This window comes from Adiantum capillus-veneris, chromosome 29, assembly GCF_014529385.1.
Source record: "Adiantum capillus-veneris isolate H3 chromosome 29, ASM1452938v2, whole genome shotgun sequence".
NCBI lineage: Eukaryota > Viridiplantae > Streptophyta > Polypodiopsida > Polypodiales > Pteridaceae > Adiantum > Adiantum capillus-veneris.
Window position 1 is genome coordinate 45,489,355 of NC_140959.1, and position 21,036 is coordinate 45,510,390.

The 21,036-nt window shown below is 40.7% G+C and overlaps 1 protein-coding gene and 1 pseudogene across 1 annotated transcript; both read right to left on the reverse strand.

The window, feature by feature from the left end:
- Positions 1 to 347: 347 nt before the first annotated feature.
- LOC147419131 (microbial Terpene synthase-like protein 13) lies at positions 348 to 2,201 on the reverse strand. Its single transcript, XM_086505624.1, has one exon. The coding sequence runs from the start codon at positions 2,151 to 2,153 to the stop codon at positions 729 to 731; it is 1,425 nt and encodes a 474-aa protein (XP_086361750.1). The 5' UTR covers positions 2,154 to 2,201; the 3' UTR covers positions 348 to 728.
- A 5,928-nt stretch (positions 2,202 to 8,129) lies between these two features.
- The window catches only part of LOC147419132 (uncharacterized), a 51,770-nt pseudogene continuing 38,863 nt past the window's right edge, over positions 8,130 to 21,036 (reverse strand).

The window sequence follows — 21,036 nt, forward strand, 5'->3', positions numbered from 1 at the left end:
AGCTCAACAAAAATACAAAAGAAGTTTTCAAGCATTAATGCCTCACACGCAATAGTCAAAATGTATCTCTAGCCCTCTTTTTCACTAAGGCTTGTTTTAGATAGCCAAAAAGTTGAAAAAGGAAACATGAGGGTCAATGAAGGGACCCAATTACAAGCTAAAAGAAGAGACCCATTCATAATTATTCAAATATTTGTACACCTTTCCTCTGTGGCACATTTTAACATGCAAAAAGTCCTGAAAACCAGCTCATAATCTAGTGGCTACAAGTTCAATTCCCAATGGCATCTTTCAAATTCCAATTAAGCCTCATAGAAAGCAACTCAAAACAAAAGTTTGAGAGTGTGTGCTATAAAGCTTTTATTAGCCTGTGTCGATTGCCAAGGACATCAACAAATAACATTACTGATTTATAGAATTGGGGCAATAGCAAGCACAAATTTTGGCACTTACTAAGTGGAAGGGGACAACACGGGTGACAGGATCGAGATGCATCTAGAGATATCGTAGGTATTTTAGGCCTTGAGGAGTTGACGGGGACAATCAGGAATCGACTCAAAATTACAAAATGGGTTATAAAGGTACAGTATATATATACACACTAAATATGTACCAAGCGGATTGAGGTTATGAAAAGGCAAAGTTTACTTAACAAGAAAGTACACAGTATGGTGAAGAAGAGGCTAATTATGTGGGTAGAGCTTCGAAGAAGGTGCATAAGCTATGACTTAATTATCTGCAAATAGTTCGGATTTGACCACTCCTTGGGTGATTAGGGTGAGATCAAGGTGGACTAGGCTCACAAGGCCACTTCTAAGACTAAGGTGATTGTTAAGGCCATGGTATCTCCCTGTTTGATAAGCCCACTCTAGGAACCCACTCATCACATATCCCAATACATCCAAATATTCCCTCACCCCTTCCCTCCCTACTAGCTCCTTATTCATTGTGACCTTCTTCTTCAAACTCACATACTCATCATCTAACCCTTGTATCATCCTACACACCCTAAATATTGACTCTTGCATGTTGTACCCCTCGTGCACACACAGTATCGATGGCAAGCTCTGATGATGCCCCAAACAAAACTCCTTTCTAAAAGAGAGTAGGTCATTCACATATGACACATGATATGCCACCATCTCTTGTAGCTTCACTATGTCTGGATGTGTGAGCACATCCTCGTCAAGGTCAAGTCCACTACCATACTCAGCAAGAATCATGAACATGTAGCCCTCTCCTGTATATTTCCTAAAGGATAGATAGGTGTCAAGGTCAACAATACCTTGCTCATCTCTCTTCTGAGATTGGGTGAGTGTGGCATCAAATATATCCTTGATGATGTTGATGAACCTCCTCTGTTGTCGCTCAGACATCGATGATTTGATGTCGGCCCACACATCGAGCAAAACGTCGGACAATTCCTTGAGCTCCACGTTCCATTCCTTGCTAGAGGAGAAAGGCTTGCCTTCAAGGAGAGACAAGATGACTTCATAGTACTCCTTCTCCGACATGAGGTCATCGGACATGAGGAGGAGCTCATCGCTAAAGTTGTCGACGACGAAGAGCCAAGCGATGAGCTTGCAAATGGGGAGGATACGAGAGGTGAGGCCGTCGGGGATGGTGAGGGAGACAAAGAGGGGGTGCATGGATTGGATGAGGAATTGTTTGTAGGCTTCGTTGCGGGGCTTGAGGGTGGAGATGAGCCAGGAGTCGCAGGTTTCGCGTGCGGGGTGATACAAGGGGTGTAATTTGGGAGGGGTAGAGCAATTGAGAGGGGGGAGGTAAAAGTTGAGGGGGTTGCCAAGTTGGGGAGGGGGAGGTTTGTAGTCATTTTTGGGGTGGTGCTCAACAGAGCCAATATTGGTCTTCGCATCAGTGGGTATATTATTGGTAAGCCTAGAGAGCTCTGGGCTCACTATGGCCTCTGCGCCTTGTAAGGCCTGCCTCTTCTGCAGATTGTGAGAGCTTGCTCTTGTACTACTACTACTACTACTACAGCTGCCGCTCGCTGCATCAAGAGAGCAGAAAAGCTGAAGCGGGATCCTAAGGATGCCATGGGAGCTTCGAGCTGCAGACGATGGAGAAGAACGCAGAAATACATCATGGCTGCAGGTGCCCATGAAGCTCGAGCTTGGCGTTAGAAGCTCCATATCTACTGCTCTGCGTGTGTATGTGCAACTCTTCTATATGTGATGGGCTCTCGGCCAAGTGCAACTCCTCTATATGTATGCACGTTTTTGTATAATGTGTCCTTTTCATCTCCTTTCTAATCCACCCAAAACCAAAAAGAAAAAGCAAATTCCTTATTGTGCTCCACATTTTTTGGCCGATCACAATTCAAAAAAACTTTTTTTTTTTTGGGGGGGCAAATCGCACATATCCTGAGTGAGGCAATACAAACATCCGTGAGCGCTATGAGGGTCGCTTGGCCGCACTCAAACCCATGATCCGCGTCATGATCTTGCAATTTCTTTTATTTATCTTAAGTCGGCTATTGTGACTAGGCATTGAGACTTGTTTTTTGTATCTAAAGATAGTGATTAGAATCTTTTCTTCCAAATGGATTGTAAGATTGGTGAAAATTGATGCTACTTGAACACCTTGAACTTGAGCAGATCCTTTTGACAATCATTTGGAATGTATGCTTTGCTATCTTTGTCAAAGATGTTGAACTCCTTCAAAATCTATCGACCTTCATGCATTCACAGAGTGACAGAATCATCTGTGCTGAAGAGATGTGATCGTAATCCATTAGTGTAAGTGTGTTTGAATGGTAGAGATAATGTTGTTGTGCTATTTAGAGCATTTTGTGGCGGCACAAGACCAAGATGGGGATAAACTTTGAGCCAGGACTGTTTTATAGAGTGTCCCCTTCCAAGTATGTAGATACAACTACAAATGTGCCCTAAGGGGGAGAGGCAATTGATAGCGTGATTGAGCCCTTGAACGAGGATACCTGAAACAACATCCTTTAAGAGCATGTCTCACTAGCTAAGTGCGTTTTAATATTTCTTTTTGGTGGTCCATGCCAAGAAGAGGCCATAACCATCACTAAGTTGCATCTTTTTAGCTGGGATTCCTAGCCAACCACCAAACGCTCGGTTATTAACACGAGAAAGTGCAAGATTTCCAAACATACAAGAGAGCAGAGTGGCGATCCACAGGATCGGAAGCAAACAAGCCTCAGAGGACCGGTCTAGAACAATACATGTCACGATGACATCTTGTAATAAGTAAAGCCTAGGAGTGGTTTCTCTGTCAAGCAGAAAACTTGTAATCCTTTGACCCTCAAGGCTCGGTCTGAGAGGTTGGTGTATATTTCTGTTGTTCTTAATACTATCCAATCACAATTGTGAGTTTTGCAAAAAAAAAATCCAAACATGTTGAGGTTTCTCAAAGAACTTGGGTCACATGAAGCCTCTCCCACTTTAATGCCCTCCAAGCACTCAAGGGGCTAGGGCTTCAATGGGTTTTTGGCGAAAAAGAAATCCCCTTTCATGAGTCAAGGCTATCATTGTCTCTTGATGATGAAAAAAAAAGCTGTGGTTCTTGGACCGATTTTTTTTGTTTTTTCGTTTATTGTCTTTAGAATGAAAAACGTATGCCTTTCCTTCATTGGTCTATCATTTCCACTCATCTTTTTTCTAGAGGATTCCCTTCAATCCTCTTAAGCACCAAAATATCACCATTTCAAAGTGCCCTCTTCACCAACCATTCCTTATTATCATGCAAATTATAAGTTCTAGACGCTTCCTTTGGATATGCTATAGTTTGCTTTCTTCTCATCCAAACGTTTCGATGCTTGCTTCTTCATGTCAAAAAAAAAAATTTGTGCCTCTCCTTTCTTTTCGTTTTCTTTTTTACCATAAAATGCGAGAGCAGATTTATATTAAAGAAGAAGCGTAATTACAAAGGACTACCACTTCACTTGGGGTATAGTTAGAACCCTCACTAAGATTGTAATTTTGAACACCAAAGATTTTGTATCTAGTGCCTCTTCTTTCTTTCTTGGTTTGGGCCCAATGCCCATTCAAAACCTGCCTATAGTATATTTTCCACCTACAAAAGTTCCTCTTTCCTATGGTCGTATGTGATGGGGTGGCACCCTTTATCAGTTGATGTATCTGATTTGGTGTTGCATAAGTATAGATGATGCCATGGCTCGAGGGAGCATGGTTTCTATTATAGCTTTTTTTATTTCTTAATTTATATCTCCACTCACTATTGTGAATTTGGCAAAAAAATCCAATATATATTTTACTTATAATTTTGATAATTTAAAGTGGCCATGCTCTCTCCCATGGTCTAGTATTTGCATAGGGTATCATCGAATGCCAACTGTATCCTTTTTCTCAAGGGTTGGAAATTTATTTTTTGTGGACATCAATTGGGGAACTGTATCAGTGGTTTTGAAATAAAATATAAGCAATATACATCTTTGTTTTATATTCTATTGAGTTATATAATGAACGATTCACAATTATGATGCTCACATGTCGCATAAACATAAAGACAACCATAGATCGGTTTCTCTTTATATTTGTAACCTTCGGACATCAGTCCACCTCACTATTCAAGAAAAGTATATCTCAACTTCCAATTGTGCCACTTGAAAATTCAATAATTTTGGCTTTAAAAAGAGAAAAAGAGGAAATTTTTCTTAAAATTTAAGAAAAACAGTGCAAAAACATTAGAAATAGCTCAAATTATTAAAAGTTCCTCTTTAAAAGAGAACAAAATGAAATTGTGTATGGTTAGGCAAATATTTTTTCTTGAACACTCAATATAAGCTGCTAAAAGGGCTAACGATGGACTTCAAAATGAGTAAGAGAGAGAAGAAGAGAAATTTTAATGTTGTAGGAGCATTCCAAAGAGACCTCATAGATATGCATGTGTTTATGTGTGTGTGTGTGTGTGTTTGTTTTTAGTTATATGATTCAAATGTATTATAGGGTGACACATCATTGTTTTTCAAAATCTCGTATTTGTTCTTATATATCAATCGATACGTTTATCTGTCAATAAACTTATCGATTTCTACATTATCGCTTAATTTAAATGAGTATAAATACTATCAATTTTATCCAACTTAGCACCTCTCACTTTCTCTAAGTTGCAAGGTTAACTCAATTTGTGAAAGGTATAGAGATTTGTTAGAAAAAAACTAGTGAAATCAATTGTAAAAGAAGAAATGCTAAATTGGCTACTTAAATATAGCTTGATTATAGGATACTCTAGTTTTGGCTTTTAGAAAAATAAAATATTGAAAATAGATGAGCTTTAAAGGATTTTTTAGCTTCATCTTTTTTCAATATCTAAAAATAGTTGATGCCATTGGATAATCATTGGCATTGCTATCATTATTGTGGCATGGACAATCCCTTGCCTACTAATAATTAAACTATTGAGGTCGTATGCTAAGTTTAAAGGTTAACACATCATATAGGTTTAAGGTGTTGTGGATTAGTTTAGGAAATAGGGGTTACTTTTGTCGATTTTCTTAAAAATTTAGTTAACCCCTTGAGAATGATATTTGGACAACACTCTAGTAATTACTTGGTCTCTTGGTTTTTTGAGCACTTACTCTTAGTTCTAAGAATAATTTGGTGTGAGGAGTTAACTTGGTTTTGTTGAACTTTTGTTTTTACTTCTAAGAGGGCAAGAACAATGCAACAAACTTGGGGGAGTCACCATGCATAAATTGTGTATGTTCAATGACTATTTTTGAAAATCTTTATTTATAAACATTTTATAAATAGAATGCACCATTTTTGTATTCAATCTGTATCTCAATTTCATTCTATGATTACCCTTTTGAATTTGAAGATATGAGAAAAAATGCAATTTGATAACCTCTTCTACTACACTCACGTGATAATCACATAATTATTAAGTGACCACCGTACTCTTACCTCCAAGTAGGCTCTATTTGTAATTAGAGACTACAATATGGCTTGCTTAGTTATTTTCAAGCAAATGCTCTTGCTTGTAAGTGAGCACATATGGTATCTAAGTAGATGGTATCTTACTTAGAATTCACCAATTGTATTTGAGACAATGGCTTTTACCTGTACTGGTGAATTTTAGCATAACTTGGTTGTGTTTGAGCTTTGGTTCTTACCTTGATGGTCATATAGAATTATGCTTTTAGGTTTCTTGGTGTTCTGAATTTACACTCTTACTTCCAAGAGACAGATAGTGGATTTTCAACTAGTGTTACTTGGTTGTCCATGAGTTAGCATTTTTTACTACATATTAGGCTAGTAGCCTTGTAAGACCCTAGGGGGGTCACTACATTAAAAAATGCCTATCATGTGGGTTCAACATTAGGGATTTTTTAATTCTGTATTTTTTCACATTTTCACATATAAAAGGATGTTGAGAAAATGACTTTGAAAAACAATTTACACATTGAATAGAAAAAGTATCCCTTTTATTGGTGAAAATTTCACAACAAAGGGGTTTTATAAATAACCCTTGAACGCATGTGATATATAGGTTTTACATATAATGACCCCCCAAGATAAGACCAAGGGAGTTCATGCATGCTAGTAACCTTCGAACCATGCACTCTTATAGAGCCCCACATAGCGCACACATGCATGTTGGCATGTGGCAAGCTTTGTCCTTATAGCCACCATAGGATCCTTTCTCTTAGACTCCCCCCCTTGGCGAATATAGTGGAATCTTCACTAGATTATCCTTCCACTTGATAAAATATCTTCATAAACATCATAAATTATTCTCGACAAAAAACTTTTGACTAAGGGGATGAAACATATGAGATTCTCATCGGATAAACATATAAGATGCACCTGTTAAAAGAATAGTAGGTAGGATCTACCAAAATGTGTATTACTATCATACAACCAATTGCACAATTATCATAGCTATTTTCTTGCCACTTTTGCAACAAGAAGAATCATAATCATACCTAAATAGATAAGCTTGGTCATATTATTGTCTAAGTAACTACAAGTGAAACTACGGAGCTCTCTAGCTCTCTGATGTGTTGTACATGCTACAAATCAAGAAGAATATAAATTACTACAATTATTGATTGTGGTTTTGAAGTTTGTAAAATGAAAACACCTCAAGAAGCCTATCTGATAAGAAACCTTTAGTCTTCCATTTTACAACTTTTGGGTATTTTTGTTATGCACATGTTAATGATTCCAAAAGAACAAAGTTAAAAGCCAAAATCAAGAAGTGTGTATTTCTAGGATATAGTGAAGAGTGTAGACATACATACTCTATGATTGAGAGGCAAAGAAGATATTCACTAGTTGTGATGTGGTATTTGAAGAAGTTCCACATTTGGTAGAGAAAAGTGGTTCGTCCACTTTCTCATCAAACAAAGAGATAACCCAATTTGTGTCAAATCAAAGTCAGGTAAAAATTGAGGAGGAGCAGTTGTCTGATGATAACAACCTAAACAAAACTAAACAACCTATTGTAGCATTAGAAGAGAAGCCACTACCAAAGTAGACTCAATAGCTCTTTGATAATTGAAATCCTCATGTTCACAATCCTCCTGAAGAAGAGGATGGTTTTCAAAATTCAAAGAGAATAGAGGAGCAAAAAAGAGCCTCCAAAAACATCATCAACATGGGTCTAATGACCACTAAAGAAGAAGTTCATCAGCATCAAATGGGTTTACAAAGTCAAACACAAAGGTTGATGGCTCATTGGAAAAGTATAAAGCAAGGTTAGTAGCACAAGGTTTCTCACAAGTTGAAAGATTTGATGTGAGTAAAATCTTTGCTCCCACAACTCAAATGACCACTATTCGCCTTGTACTTGCTCTTGCTGCTATTTTTTGTTGGGTTGTTTTCCAAATGGATGTAGTATCCACCTTTTTGAATGGAATTTCTCAAGGAGGAGGTTTATGTAGAGCAGCCACTAAGGTTTGAGTCTCCCTTTCAAAAGGGAAGATTTGTATGTTGAAAAAGGATTTATATAGCCTTAAAGCAATCACCAAGAGTATGGTATGTCAGGATAGTTTTTTCAAAAATATTATCTTTAAAAGGAGTGCTTCTAATACAAATTTGTATGTGCTAAGAGAGAATGGAAAGCAATTCATTGTTATCTTGTATGTTGATTGTGGGTGCTATGCAGTGCAAGAGAAGAAGATGGAGCGAAGGGGAAGATGACAGTAGACACAGGTTTGGTGGAGCATGAGAGAGTTAATGACTCTCTCCTCCTTATTGTCTTTAAGAACAAAGAATGCAATAAGAGGGCGGCCACGGGCCTGAAACCCAACAATCTCCCACTTGAAGGCCAACGTGGCCCAAGTGGCTAAAGAATATAGGGGCCACTATGTACAAATGTAAAAAACCCTGAAGCATGATTGTAGCTTTACCCTATTCCCATCATCTCTATGCAACGTGCGAACCGATCTGAGGCTAAGTTCTTGGTCAAAGCATCCACTGGGTTTTCATCCATGTGAACGTTGACTAACTCAATGCGTTTACTAGACAAAATATCTCGTACCACATGATACCTGACCTCTATGTGTTTTGACTTGGAGTGAAACACGGGGTTCTTTGCTAACGTAATTGCACTTTGACTATCACAATGTAGCATTGGAATTTGGTGTATATTAAAATATTCCACTAGACAAGATAACCACACAGCTTCCTTGCTGGAACTAGAAACTGCAACATACTCTGTCTCATTGGTGGAAGACGAAGTGCAATTTTGGATACATTACCTCCAAGGAATTGTCGCTCTAGCGAACAAGAAAATGTAGCCATAGGTGAATTTCCTAGTGTCCATACAACCTGCATAATCTGAATCAGTGTATCCAACTATGGATGCATCATTGCTCCCAAAGCATAAGCACTTGCTAGCTGAGCCCTTGATGTATCTCAAGATGTGCTTCACTGCTTCCCAATGCTTTTTACCTGGACTTTCCATAAACTTGTTGACCACTCCCACTGCATATGCAACATTTGGTCGTGTGCTAACCATGGCGAACATAAGACTACCAACTGCTGAAGAATACGACACCTTTTCTATCTCTATCTTTTCAGCATCCGATTTGGGACAATCATGCTTGCTAAGTTTTTTGTATGCTGCCATTGGGGTACTCAATGCTCTCTCCCCTTGCATATTAAAATGTTGCAAGACCTTGTGAATATACTCTTCCTCCAAAATTTCAAGTATATCATGTTTGCGATCTCTCTTGATACGCATACCAAGAAAGTGATGTGCATTGCCAAAATCTTTCATAACAAACTGCTTGCTTAAGGCATTCTTGAGAAGTGCAATCTCATCTTTTGACTTCTCGGCTATGAGCATAACAAACTGCTTGCTTAAGGCATTCTTGAGAAGTGCAATCTCATCTTTTGACTTCTCGGCTATGAGCATATAATCCACGTACAGAATGATGAGGGAACCATCGTTCAACCTCTTTGTGTACAAGTAGTGATCCTCTTGGCTCCGTACGCAACCTTGGGACTGAATGTACTTATCGAACTTGATGTACCATTGTCGTGAGTCTTACTTTAATCCATACAAAGATTTCTTGAGTCTACACACAAGCTTTTCCTGTGTTGGCTTCTCAAGATTTATCGTAAAACCCTCTGGCTGTTTCATGTAAACATCTTCTTTAAGATCCCCACGAAGAAATGATTCCTTCACATCCATTTGGACTAATTCCAAGTCCTCGATGGCTACTAGACCAAGCACAAGATGCAATGTAGTCATCCTGACCACTAGAGAAAAGATTTCATCGATATGTATGTCTTTCGTTTTATTGAACCCTTTAGCAACCAATCTTGCCTTATATTACTTAGGCTCGGGATCATGTCTCTGTGATATACTTCTTCTTGTATTTACATGGCAATGCCTATTTACCCGTAGGTAACTCTGTCAATTCCCAAATTTCATTGACTAAAATTGAGTTATACTCAAATTGCATAGCCTCTTCCCACTTCACGCTATCATCCATTTAAATGGCCTCTCTGTATCAAGTGGGTTCATCGCAATTAGTGACTAGCAAGTAGTCCAATCTTGGCTCAAAACACTTAGGTGCATGAGATATACGAGTAGATCTCTAAAGTGCTTGACTGCTGGATTCCACTCTCTCTAGAGAAACATGTGTGTGTACTAGTGGAAGGTGCATCACTAGCACGTCCAACATTCTGTGTAATTGGCAGGTGAGAAAACACCCTCAAACCGTACTCTACGATACTCAATGTCTTTCACTGGCTTGTTATGCATCTTAGACTCATTGAATATCCCTGTGAGTTGCATATGACCTTCTTTGATTCCGGGTGCCAGAGATGATATCCCATCTCTTTGTCTACACTATATCCAATGAAGATACACTTGTGTGATTTGGGGTCCAGCTTTTGTCTAAGCGCTTTTGGCACATGTGAAAATGCCTCACACCCAAATACACGTAATCTTTCATAATCAAGCTCTTTGCTCATCCACATCTCTTACAAAACCTTGTACATTAGTGGTGAACTAGGTGACCGATTGATCAAGTAAGCAGGCATCGTAACAGCTTCTCCTCAAAATTCTTGAGGTAGACAACATAGAAGTGACCCGTTCCTGAATGATTCTATTCATCCTCTCATCCACACTGTTTTGGGTGGGTGTGTAAGGAGGGGTAAACTCTCTTCTAATGCCTCTTTTATTGCAAAAGTCCTTGAACTCAGAGGAGATGTACTCGCCTCCATTGTCACTACACAAAGCTTTAAGCTTCTACCCGATTGGTTCTCGACCAATGCTAAGAACTTTTGAAAGACACTAAAGATGTCGCTTTTGCTTCAAGAGATAAACCCACACCTTTCTAATAGATTTGTAATATTAGGAAGTATAACGCTCCCCCTAGAGACTTGACTGACATAGGTCCACAAAAGTCACTATGAATGAGATCTAGAGGAGTCCCCAACTCCTTGTCCAAAGCCGTTGATGTCAACCTAGTTTGTTTTCCATAGATATAATGCTCACATAAAGAAAAGTTAGATTAATCTAACACAAGGTTGTAACCAGAATGCTGCAAGACTTTCATTCCCTTTTGATGTTAAGTATGGAGCCTGATTTACCCTTGTAATTTTCTGTGGTAAAAGCGCACATTTGTAAGGCCCCCATTATGAGGAGAAGCCATCGTGCGTAAAGGAAAATCACTCACCGAAAATCAAAATTTTCACGGACAAGAATCAGGGGCAACTTTAGAGGCCTCGGGGGCGGAGGCCCTCGAGACTTTTTTTTTTCGCCAAAATATTCCTTTTCGCCGGAATATTATGGCCGGACGGCGGCCGGAAAGTGGTCGGAAAACAACCGGTCGGTTGGCCGGTGGCCGGTAGTCAATGGCCGATGGCCGGTGGTCGGTAGTCAATGGCCGGTGGCCGGTGGTCAGAAGTCAATGGCCGGTGGCCGAATTCAAAAGCGGACTTGTCTTCTCAAGGGCGGCCACACATGGGCGGATTGGAGGGTCCAATTTGGACTTATTCGCACAAGGGCGGCTACACATGGCTGTCTCTCATAAGAGAGGGCAGCCCTTTTGGCCTATAAAAGGAGGCCATTTCTACACACATTTCATAGTGTGAAGTTGATGCAACAAGGTGAGTATGAGGTGGTGAGAGTGAAGCAAGGCGAGAGCTCTATCAAGGGTTTAATCCCTTTGTAAACTACTTCTTCTTTTGAAGTGCTAAAACCATTGAGTGGCTGCTTTCCCGTGGACGTAGCCCACATTGGGTGAACCACGTATATCATGTGTACTCTCTTTCTCTCTCTCTACTCTATAATCTCTTGTGTGTGAAATCTATCTCTCTCCATTAAGTAATCTACTCAAAAATCTATTTAGCTACGTCTTATTTTTCTATCATTTGACTCATATGTCCTAACCGGCTATGCCACAACTCTGTAGACGGCAGCTCGGCTACACATCATAGAAGAGACATAAAGTAAGTACAATGAGCTAGGCTTTTGGCCTTTAAGCATGACCAAATTCCCCTTCTTGATAATCCAAGAACCATGAGTAAATATGGTAGTGTAACCCAAATCATCCAATTGTCCAATTGACATCAAACTCTTTGTCAATTTGGGTACATGTTTGACATTATGCAGCACTCAATGTCATTATGCATAGAAAACTTGATGCTCCCCACACCACATATTTCAAGCTCATAATAATTTCTTAGCTTCATCGTGCCATGTGTGGCAGTGTATGTAGAAAACCACTCCTTGTTGTGAGAAGTCACATGAAAGCTAACACCTGAGTCCACAATCCAACTCTACGCATAACACTCATCATGAGCTAACAATGCATCAGGACTCAAATCTAATGTGAAAATCAACACAACATTTGACACTTCATAAACTTTTTCAATGGCTGGAGACTCAACCACATTAAGCTCTTCAATTTTCATGTTGCTTTTAGGTTTGTCAAACTTCACTTTCTCTTTGTCCTTATCATGCTGCATTGTGCGGTAATCTTTCTTCAAGTGTTTGTTTTGATGGCAGTAGTAACACTCTACATTTTGCATGTCTTTGCCGCAAATCTTGCTACAACCTTGCATGCAATCCTGTGAACGACCGCGGCTATGACTATGCTGACTTTGCTTGTCACGATTGCCACTAGCCACATATGCATCACTATGTCCACTCACATCAAGAGATTGACATCGAATCTCCTCATCGAGAAAGGCACCAGTAACATTGCTGAAATCTTGCTTACCATTGGATTCAGAATTGCTTATGGCTATGTTGAAGGTATCCCATGACGATGGTAGCGAACATAGCAAAAAAATAGCCTTTATTTCATCATCGAAATTGAGACCTTTTGAAGTAAGCTGTGAAAACACGGTGTTGAACTTATTTAAGTGAGAACTAACATTACTACCTTCTTTCATATTCATGTACATCAATTTCTTCATCAAAAAAACCTTTTTCAAGGGGTTGTTGCCATCCCAAGCCTGACATAGAGCATCCCACAAATCTTTGGCATTGGTCTTATCCTTATGGTAAAGTAAATGGATTCACCAAGGTGCAGGTGAATGATCACCATAGCACATTCATTCAAGTATCCCACTCATCATTAGTGTACGCATTCTCTCTTCTTGCACACGCGGGTGCTATCAAGCCTTTGTTGATCAAAACATCTTGCATACGCTGCTGTCAAATGACAAAGATTGAGCCATTAAAATTTTTGATGTAGTACTCTTCTCTTTTGGAAGCACTACTTGAAGCCATAATTAAGAGAATGTAGCCAAAAACTTTATTGTGAATTGCATGGAACAATTTCAGCAGAGTTTCCCCTAGAACGGGAGCAAAAACTCAAACCAAAATGTAGTACAATCACTATGTAAGAACAACTAGAAGTGCCAAGAATGCATAGAACGGACTTGCGGGAAAAATCCGGCAGAGTCTCCTTTGTATGAGAAGTCAAAACTCAACTCAAAAATGTATAAACTGTTAAAAAGAACCACTAGGCATCAACTACTCAAAACCATTGTTGTGTAACCACCAACTCGGCGTCAAAAGCACAAAAAACTATTCAGATACATGTCCTATGGCGAGGGTACTGTAAAGGGGAACTCGAGCTACCTGTATCACCGAAGGTATCTCAATGTTTGAGAATAACCCAGCTCAAAGAAAACCTCATGCTATCAACCCTCCAGAGGCTAATGAAGACACAAAAGGACTAGCCACGGTCTCAAAAAGGGCGCTTCCAGTCTGAGTCTCAAAAACGGCCGAAAAAATTTGTTAAATTTGCCAAAAATGGCTCCACACATAGTACAAGGCAGTGTCTGCAACTCAACGTACATGAATGACTGCGCTCAAACAGGCACCAAGAACTATTGTGTACAGTAAAAGTGATCCTTGTGGGGATATCTGCTCTCAAAAGAGCTTAGTAGCACTAGGTGTGGTCACACAAAAATACATCAGTCAATGCATGTTGTTGTGCATGTAAGTGTCTGGGAACTTGGAGAAATTGTATGTGAACGGACTCAAAAAACCCCTCTAACCTATAACGTGCGTGTCGGTGTCAATGTCGGTATGTGTCGATTTTCGTTGTCGGGCGGAAATACGCTAGTCGAATAGCCACCAAAGGTGTCGTAGCCAAAAACCGTGCTGTAGAGCGCAATTGGTGTGCTTGATGCCGATGTCGGTTGTCACTCCTCTATGGTAGAGGCACCTTACCCGTGCATGTCGCAAACACAACTGTCCTCGGAAAAACGCTCGACCGCAGAACACTCGGTGTTAGGGTCAAATGTCAAAGATCTGCCACAATGAGAGGTGGTGTCGAGCCAATATCGAATCGCAAGGATCGGTGTCAAAACCGATGTGTTGATGCGGAATGACAAGTTGTTGATGTCAAGGCCGCTCTCACCGATGTCGCAAAAGTGAAGCCAATGTTGCCTCCCACCACCGGACGAGAGTCTCCGGTGCCGAGGTGATGAGGCCCAAAAGTCCCTGCTTTGTCTCTTTCACTCTCTCGCTATCTCTCTCACTTGAGAAGCTGTCTCTCAAGCTCTCTCACACACTCTCTCACTTTCATTGGCTCGCTCGCTCACAACTCTCAAGCTCTCTCTCTTAGTTGATGTCTCACTGAAGCTCACTCACACGCTCGGGGTGTGTGAGGGCGGAGTTGGAGAGTCAGGATTAGGTGACCCTGTGGGAGCGATCCCTTGCACACACTTAGGTATTTTAAATGAGTTAAAATCTCTGTAGGTCGTCGGACTGTCAGAAAAACGAGCGAGGGTGTGTGTGCTTTGCTTTTCTCTTCTCTGATACCCAGCGCTGCTTGGCTTGCTTGCAATTCTTTGCAATTGGCTCTTGTTGCCAGTGTTTTCCTTGCTTTGTATCGGATATGTTGTCGACCTATTTCTTCGTTGCTCACGAGCTTGGCTGCCCCAATTGACGCTCTGGCTCGTGCCTGTTCACTCTCCTACTGCTATCTTGAGCTTGAATTTCCTTGCAAGCACCTCGATGCTCAAAATTGACCTGCAAGCTCTGAGTGCTCGCGAGCTGTTCAAGTTCAAATCTGCCCACGCTGCCAATTTGATTGGCTCTGTCAAGGTTTCAATTCTTTGAATGCTTCATGAGCAGAAGCTCCTACGAGCTGCCTCAATTTTCCTACTGCAATTTTTTTTTATTCTCAATTGCAAGCTTGATTCTTTCTGCAGAACTTCAAGCATCCCTTGGTTGGGGTTTGAGCACACGCGGGTACGGAGTGGGAGATTTTGGGGCTTGGGAGTTGTGCTCTTGGGCTCTGATACCAATTGTGGGTGCTATGCAGTGCAAGGGAAGAAGCTGGAGAGAAACAGAAGGGGAAGATGACAGTAGACACAGGTTTGGTGGAGCATGAGAGAGTTAATGACTCTCTCCTCCTTATTTCCTTTTACCAGATCGTTAAGAATAGGCCCCTCCACCTTGGGTACTGTAGAGGATGGCTTCTCCTTAGTTTCTTCTTCCACAACATCCATGACATCTACCACAATCAGCTTATCAACTCTCTTCTGCCGTTTCGCTATCATGTTTACCGCTTCAGTGACTATCTTCCAATCAGACGTTAATCCTAATTCACTTGTCGGATCCTCTAGCAATTGTACCAAACCTTTTTGAAGTCGTTGATCAGTAGCTTGAATAAACAATTCCACCTTTTGGTCCTTCATTGAACGTTGCTCCGCTGTGGATAGATGGTCAAATTTCTTTTCAAATTCCCAAAACAGTTGTCGTGCAAACAAGTCCTTATTCTTTTTCTGCACCCATTTCACGAAGCTTTGTCTGGTCACCCTCTCAGAATCTTTGAGAAAATATTCTTCTTGCAGTGCCTTCTTGAAGTCCTGCTAATTTGGTCCTTGAGCTACCTGAAATTCTTTAATCCGGGCCCTAAGTTCAAGCACTGCAATTAGATGAAATCATTCCACTGAGTCCTGGTCTTCAATTCCACTGAGTCCTGGTCTTCAATTCCATTATCTTCCATAGAGTGCTCATAAAGATTGCAAAATTTTGAAATATCTCGGCCTTCAAACCGCTGCAACTTATCTGTAACATTTTGCCACGCATTAATAATCCACTCTTACAGATTATGTTGTTGTTGTTGGGTAGCATGTTGTTGTTGCATATACGCTGCAAACTACTGCATCATTTGTTGCATGGCTGCCTCTTGCAGTGTAGACATAGGCTTCAACTATTCTCCCACCCCGGCTCGGTTTTGCGTTGAGTTCACCACGTTGTCAAAGGATATGGGTTTGAAACTTGAGCCACGTCAGCGTCGGGCTACTGGCTGCGGAAAAATTGAGAGCCAAGAATTGCCGCACCGCACAATATGCTAGTTATAATTTACTTAGTAATACTGACGATGCACAAAAACCGCTTGAAAACTGATAACATCGACAAATTGACGCATAATTATTGAAGCAGTGTCGTTAACAACACCTGCTAATTAATCAAATGATGGTTTAAGAGTTTAAACTCCCCTTACAGCTTCCTCCAGGCCATTAACGGCTCCGTCATTCATCAAAAGATTAATTAAACCTAAATTGGCATCGATGATCAAAATTTTGCCTGTGATGGGCTTCCAGATTCAGCCTTGCTTAACTTTGCTTGAGCCCTAGCTTGCCGAGCTTCCTTCAACTTGTTCTTTGCTTAGGTCCGAAAGAGAGATCGAGATAAAGAGATTTCCCTGCTTAATTTTGAGAACGAGAGAAAGAACGGCTTCCTGCTTTCCTTCTTCAAGCATGAGAGCTCCGTGTGTTCAATTACTTCTTCAATTCTTCTTTCCTAGCTCAAGCATGAGAGAGAGAGAGAGAGAGAGAGAGAGAGAGAGAGAGAGAGAGAGATTGCATGTCTTGCCTATGCCACAGCTCGTTGAGTTCCCTTTTTTCTCCTCAATCTCCCCACAATACCCTTCTCTTGCTTCAAAGTCCCGAGAGAGAGAGAGAGAGAGAAAGAGAGAGAGAGAGAGAGAGAGAGAGAGAGAGAGAGAGAGATTCTCCCCTTCTTCCTTGCTTAAGCACGAGAGAGATCAAGTCTCCTTCTTCCTTGCTCAAGCGTCATGAGTTGAGTCCCCTTCTTCCTCCTCTTGCATCAGTTGGAGAACAAGAGAGATAATATGATCCTTTTGCTTGCCTGAGAACGAGAGAGAGAAATCCTAGCTTCCTCTTGCTCTTGCCCGAGAGCTCCCCTCCTTGCTCTCTCGCTTCACCACCTACTCCTCCCTCTCTTCACGTTTATTTCCCCTTTGCATGCTCCAAAACTCCTTCTATTAATATCTTCCCCCATTTCCTCTATTTTCACAACAATGGCACCGTCGTTGTGGGAATAGGGGTGATGATGTGGAAGGGAATCGGTGTCGGGTCTGCAAAACTCATCGATGGTGGCTCTGAATCAGAGTGCCTCTACCTCTTGAGAATTTTTCATCTCATGGTCGTCCCATCCGAGCTGTGTAGCACCCGCCATGAGCGGCCTTTCCCTACTCAATCCCTTGCTCGCTGCTCACGCCCATCGCCCATCCTTCTCTTCCCTTTGATTCTCACCCACTTAGTTTAGGGTCGCCCTCTTTGTTCATGCTTTGGCCGCCCTTGGACGGCCACACCCTTGAGATCATGGGCGGGCAGCCAACCAAATTTATAAGGGCACCATATTTGACATGCATATCGGCCAAAGCATTTCCAAGCACAACTTGTTTCTCCAACAATCCTTGACTAACAATATCATCACGAATTTTGATGCCCTTTAAAAGTTCTTGAATAGTGCCACATGCCTTCAAGATGCAAGTATAAGTGATTGCATTCGCCGGAAGGCATCTCCTTTGCACTTGGTGAAATTAGCCCAGAGCTCCTTACCATAGCCGTGTTGGGCATTCCTCACAATCATTTGCATTCCAAGAGACGACATTCCAGACACGAAGCTCTTCAAAAACCTTATGTGCTTCCATACGGGCACCACATTTAGCATATTTAAATTCCAAAGCATGTGTGTCCATTAGCCGTCTGGCATGCAACTTAACTCAAGCATTGCCAAGTGTGGCATCAGTTTCTTGCATTCCCTAATTGAAGATTAATTTCCCAGATGGCACACTAACCAAGTGGACCAGACTAGTACGGAACCGACCCCCGGTGAATCTTTAGCTGCCAAAATCTTGGCAACCGAAACTCGGATTGCTGACCTAAAAGGACCGACGCACTCCACAAAGTGAGAACTTTAGGCCCATGCATTCATTTCATTTCTGTCCTCTCAGTTGCTGCAGGTGCCTAATCCGGTACGGATCTGCAATTGACTCAAACTTTAATCTGCCATAACTTTTTCAACGTAGCTCCAATTGATGAGCCGTAAAGACAGGCCGGTAGAGCACTTCAAACACTACAGTTCAAGACCATAATTTCCCATCTGTAATCACTTCAAGCATACTCCTTTTTAGCATCATCAAGGCATCTGTTGGCCCTTTAAGTCCGCATATGGCATACATTAACCATAAAATTAACTTGCTAGCAAGCCCTGAACATTGATCATCGATCAGTTAAGCTTCAAGTAAGCTCAATGTGCATCTTCCGGGTATCTTTCTTAGCATGGGAGCAGAGCTACACGACAGTGGAATCATTGCTACCTTGCAAACTCCGTTCATGGTTTCCACGGGAATGTTCAAAGTTCAATGGACTCATTTCTTGAGTGTCACAAGATATTGATGAATTTTTTATGACACTTAATTCCAATTGTTTAGGTCTTTTGAAAAGTTGGTAAATTGTTCCGTTGTCGGGAGCGATGACCTACGCTAGTGTAATTGTGGCATAATCGGATGTGTTTCCTCACTAATTTCACTTCTAATTTCATTTGTGTGTTTATGGTTTTGTGGATTTTGGATGTGTGCATGAAGCAATGTGTTCATTATGCTTTAATTTGTCACCGTATCTTGTCAATTGTGTGTTTACACGCTCTAATTTCACACTAACCCCTTGCTAATTTCACACTAACCCCTTGCTAATTTCACACTAACACATTAATTTGCTACTAAGGATTGGAGCTTTCAACCGTCACTCGATCTTCAATAGGATGGTAATCAAGGTGGTATTCTCAACCTCCCTAGAATCTAAACATGTGTAGAGATTCCATGATGATGCAATGTCAATGCCATGTTGATGCTAATGCCATCTTGATGCTATGTTAGTTACAATGCAATGTTGATGCTATGTTATGGTTTGAAATTTTTTGAATTGTTCGTTTTCATGCTGCCATAATGCCAAATTTTCTCGATTTGGTGGCGTATGAAATTGACAAGTTGCTAATTGTGTGCCTAATTGATCTAATTGCATGCTTGAATGGTCAATTGCAAGTGTATGTGCACTAAAATCAAGTGTGTGTGCATTCTAATTGAGTGTGTGTATGTCTAATTTTAGGTGTGTGTACACTATTTTACCCTTGTGTGTGCATCTAAAAATCAATGTGTGCTTAATAATTTTTCAATTGTGATGATTGATATGTGTTGTGGTCATGCCCAACTAGAGATTTGTGAATTCGCATTGCAATTTCGACAAGATTAACCATTTTGTGTGCGCACCTAAAGATTGGTAAAAACTGCCAATTATTCGTGTGTGTGTGTGTGTGTGTGTGTGTGTGCGCGCGCGCATGCTTAAAAAGTGCTTAATGTGAATGATTAATTCAATTTTTGATTGCATATTTGATGTGTGTAATGGTTAATTGCTGCGTTTTTTAGCTCCAAATGCATCAAATATTGACCTAATTTTACCGATGTAATTGCCTACTTTGGATTTTATTGATCAAATTATCTGGAAATTGAATTGATGTGATTATTGTGATTTAACTTGGCTGCACTAATCCCCTGTGTGGAGAATTTTCAGAGAAAAAAAAAAGTCTTTTTTGGATAATTTTTGAAATTTTTTGATAATTTTTTGCTAATTTTTGCATTAATTTTTGCTTGATTCCGTAAAAATTTGATATCATGTGATCTTTATGAGTTGTTTTGTTTGCATGTTTACGGCTTGATTTTGAGCGCATTTGGACTTTTGTTCGTCAAATTTTCGGCGTTTCGTTATTTTCGGAGATCGGGTTGATGATTTTGTCGTATTTGGCTTTTTTGGTAAAAGATGTTATTTTTTGTGTGCTTATGCATGTCAAAATTCTTTGATTGTCATTGCCAATGATTTTTAAAGATTTATAGAATTTTGTGGGAATTTTTTGGTAGTTTTTGGGATTTTCAAATAATTTTTGTGCTCTCGGGTGATTTTCGACCTAATTTTGGCATTTTTGGACGCTCCAAAATCATTATTTAAAAAAAAAAAAGTAAATTTTGAGCTTCAGTGCGGACCACCGGATTTTCCAAACCTTGGCGTGCGGTCCATTGACGTACATGGCAATCTCGAGGGTGATTTTTTATTTTCGACGGAGAAAACCAAATGTTGCGGGGCTCGCGGTGGGAACGATTCCTTGCGGTGCTAAGGTTCAATTTTACCAAAAATAAAAAAATAAAAATCCTCCCCTCCCAAAAGCACCATTATTATCACTCTCTCTCTCTTACTTTCTCTCCCAGCGGTGAGATTAGACATATACTGATTTTCTGACTAGGACGTGGTTGATTTGCTTTTGTCGTAGTATGAGTAGCCCTCTGAGTTCACTTTGATGAGATTGACATTCTCATTAAGTCCATGCCCCATCCCGAGTCGCTTCCTTGCATATTGACATTATGTTAGTGGAAAAAGCTATGTTGTAGACATTCGTCGTGGCGTATCCTCTATCATATTGTTAGCGGGTTCTCTCCGATTATTTACGCTCTCCCCCGTCCCCACCCTCTCTCTCTCTAACTCTCTCTCTCTCACTCTCTCCTCCCTACTTACGATAATTAACTGTCTCTCTCCTCCCCACCCTCTTTCTCTCTCCTTGTCCTATTAACACGCACACACACACCCCGTGGGCCATACCCACTCTCTTTTCTCTGTTGTGCGCCAGGCCACGCTCTATTGTTACTCGCTGTCATCCTCTCTCGTCTGTTGAGCCCCGTATTGTGCGTTGTTGTCACCCCCTGGTTAGTGTTGTCAACACAGCAATTGGCACGTT